Source organism: Poecilia reticulata, linkage group LG19 (genome assembly GCF_000633615.1).
Source record: "Poecilia reticulata strain Guanapo linkage group LG19, Guppy_female_1.0+MT, whole genome shotgun sequence".
Lineage (NCBI taxonomy): Eukaryota > Metazoa > Chordata > Actinopteri > Cyprinodontiformes > Poeciliidae > Poecilia > Poecilia reticulata.
In genome coordinates this window covers 20,306,325-20,309,780 of record NC_024349.1, presented here as the reverse complement: position 1 = coordinate 20,309,780, position 3,456 = coordinate 20,306,325, and the positions used below count along the sequence as shown (strand labels likewise).

General features: G+C 40.2%; 1 protein-coding gene across 1 annotated transcript in view; it reads right to left on the bottom strand.

Moving 5' to 3' along the window:
* Positions 1-3,456, bottom strand: part of ca10a (carbonic anhydrase Xa) — a 278,682-nt gene that overhangs the window by 46,467 nt on the left and 228,759 nt on the right. The window contains exon 4 of the mRNA XM_008437703.2: positions 2,300-2,485. Coding sequence (XP_008435925.1) covers positions 2,300-2,485 — 186 coding nt within the window. The remainder of the gene's footprint in view (positions 1-2,299; positions 2,486-3,456) is intronic.

The following is a 3,456-nucleotide window of genomic DNA, read 5'->3' as shown; positions in this document are numbered from 1 at the left end:
GATGGACCTCAGCAACTCAACTCAACTACCACACCCCTCCGGCTGGAAACCCCCCCCCAAAAAAACAAAAAAAAACAAGTATTTTGTTGTCAAACCCCAGCACAGCAAATATAAAAAATACAAATCTACACTGTAGTTATCGCATTAATATTTAAGACTTTTCGACCTTTCCCTAAGGTTTTCATTATCARACCATGAAGGTGTGTGGAATTGGCACAGAAAGAGCCGCTAGTTTCACCGCAGCGTGTTTGGTGAACCCCCAGCCAACGCTAAATGACACCTCGCTGTGCTGTTGCCGATATCAAACTCGGTACAACACGTCTTGGGCTCTCTAATGATCTCTCTGCATTCCATTCAACTTGACTTCACTGGTGGTAATTCAAGTTACTGCACAGAGGGGCTTGCCCTTATCATTTAGAGTCGACGAACTTACATGAAATTGCGCAGAAGTGTGGTAGAAGCAGGGCTGGCGGGTGAATAAAACGGACCATGAGCTACAACTTCCACCGAGGCTYGAGCGCAAGAGAACAAAACAAAACAAACAAAGAAAAAGGAAAAAGAAAAACGCGGAATGCATACAGTCACGGACAATTACGATCACAGTAGAGTGCTGCAAAAAAAGTCTTTGCTGCCTTATATGTTTTATTCTGCTTGTACCATGATTTTTTTCACGCTATAATTTTTCAGGTAAAAAAAAAAAAGAAAAAAAAACAAAAGAAAAAAACGAAAGAAAGTGAAAAGCAGAGATAACACGAGTAATCCTAACCGACCTGGGCCTATGTTGAAAAAGTAATTATTCACTACACCTAATAACGGGTTGTGCCACTCTTGGTGTCAACAGCTGGCATGAAGCAATTATAATGACTGGCAGATAGTCGAGTATTTGGCTCTTCTCTGCAGAAATGTTTTCATTTAGTCAAACTGGAGGGTTTGTGAGCATGCAAAGTAACTTCACGTGGGTCCAGTCTCTGAAACCGCAATTCAATTTTTTTGTTTGTTTTATAAATTTGAGCCATTGTGAGTTTATTGTGGAATCGCTAGGTCATTCCCTTCAAAAAATGTATTTTTTTTTTTGCAAGAGAGAAGAATACATGAATTTGTCACTTGTGGCAAGATATCCAGGTCATATAATTGCATCCACTTCACTTTAAATGGTGCAGACTGAAGGTTTAGGAAACCCAGCTGAAAACAGATAAAACATCATCTTGATCTTTATAGGAAAATGTTTCCGTTTAAAAAAAAAGAAGACTCAAAATTGTACGGTGATTATGTACTCCTCCTCTTTGTCTGACTGCAGCTTTTATCTCAGCAGTGATGCCTCTGACTGCGGTCATAATGGTTATTGGTCAATACCACTTACTTGACATAAAAAAAAAATATCTACGAGCTGTGGAAGTCATTTCGGGGTGTCATTTTTATGCTTCTATGTGGTTCATTTCTTCTTCCAATTTTCAGTTCTCTCCTTCTCACAGCTGGCTAGAGTTAATTGGTGGCCATAATGTGGTGCCCAATTTATATTGTTCATTCTTGTTTGATGACTTTAAGACCAACTTTTTATGAAGTTTAAAGCTGCTATCCACTGATGCCAAAAATCCGGGGGACCAACTATTTCTGCTAAACATTTCCTAGTGAGTCTGACTTGATCTTTCTGGAGTCTTCTCATCGTAGCCCACACCCGTCGATCGCTGCTGGCCACAGTTTGTTGCCACAGAACTCATTTGAACTGATTTATCANAAAAAAAAAGAAGACTCAAAATTGTACGGTGATTATGTACTCCTCCTCTTTGTCTGACTGCAGCTTTTATCTCAGCAGTGATGCCTCTGACTGCGGTCATAATGGTTATTGGTCAATACCACTTACTTGACATAAAAAAAAATATCTACGAGCTGTGGAAGTCATTTCGGGGTGTCATTTTTATGCTTCTATGTGGTTCATTTCTTCTTCCAATTTTCAGTTCTCTCCTTCTCACAGCTGGCTAGAGTTAATTGGTGGCCATAATGTGGTGCCCAATTTATATTGTTCATTCTTGTTTGRTGRCTTTAAGACCAACTTTYTATGAAGTTTAAAGCTGCTATCCACTGATGCCAAAAATCCGGGGGACCAACTATTTCTGCTAAACATTTCCTAGTGAGTCTGACTTGATCTTTCTGGAGTCTTCTCATCGTAGCCCACACCCGTCGATCGCTGCTGGCCACAGTTTGTTGCCACAGAACTCATTTGAACTGATTTATCATTTCAAATGAGTTYTGTTCAAGACAYAAGCCAATGATTGCACAACGTTTTTGAATCCACACAYACCTCTCCAGAGAAGGCCTGTCCGTTCAGCAAGTGTTCAGAGCCCTGGCCGTCCTCACTGCCAAAGTGTAGTCGTATCTCCTCCAGACGATGGCTGTACGTCATCGGGCCCCCGGAGATGTTAACCAGATGCTCCTTGTCCAGTCGCAGAGAGACGTGGCGGCCCGTGTTGTACATGGTCCCTCCCACCTGGGGGAAAACAAGCACAGGGACATGGATTACAAGGCTAGCACAACAAGGTTCCTTTGTAATAACGTCCACAGTACGAGTCAAAAATAAAACGTCAACATAAAAATAAAGGAGTTAATATTTTCTATGGCACATTTTGGAGTTGTGCATCTTTCTTCTGGGAAAAGCAAAACCTAGACACAATCTATCTTTCAAATACAATTTGATTTAATCCAGTTTGCAATAAAGCTAATGAATAATGTTTCTTTTGCCAATAGAACTRGTGCTATTTCATCAATATTAAGGTCTTATTTACCTAAAACAAGCCTCCAGATCTTGCTAAAAAGTTTTTTAGTCWGTTGGTCRTATTTTAAGTRATAAAAAATATTTGCACCAGAAACTAGAACAAAAATACTTTGTAAGGTTTTGTGTTTTTGCAGTGCAGAGGTAATGTGTCGTTTATGTGACCTTTTTGTGAACTTTTCTTACTTGATTTTGCATCTTCAGAGTTATATAGGAKCAGCACCAAGCTTTGAGCTTGTGAACTAGTAAATAAATWAAAACAAAACAACAAAAACAAAAWAAAAACCCAGTCAGTCCCAATCAATACATCACAAGCGATATTCATCAGTACAGTACGTGTTTTTATTTATTCATAATCATCGGCAGGGTTCAAGGAGAAGGGGGGGCATTGCTATTCAAGCTGCAACTTTTGGRTGGACTTCCAACGCCCTTATCTGCCTCCTTCCATCCCTTTGCTTTTCCTCCCCCTCTGTTCCTTCTCTCCTTGTGCCGCTGCCTTTCAAAAATGATCTCTCCTTCCCTTCTTTAAAGTCCTAGAAGAAGAAGTCTGCCCACACTTTGTAAATATTTTATAGATGCTGTGAAAAATCAATGGTCTGAAAGGATGAAGTGAGAGTAAGAGGGAGTGATGCAAAGAGAGATAAGTGCCGTGCGCAGGAGGAGAAAGGTGTGCCGAGTTTAGTGCCCGA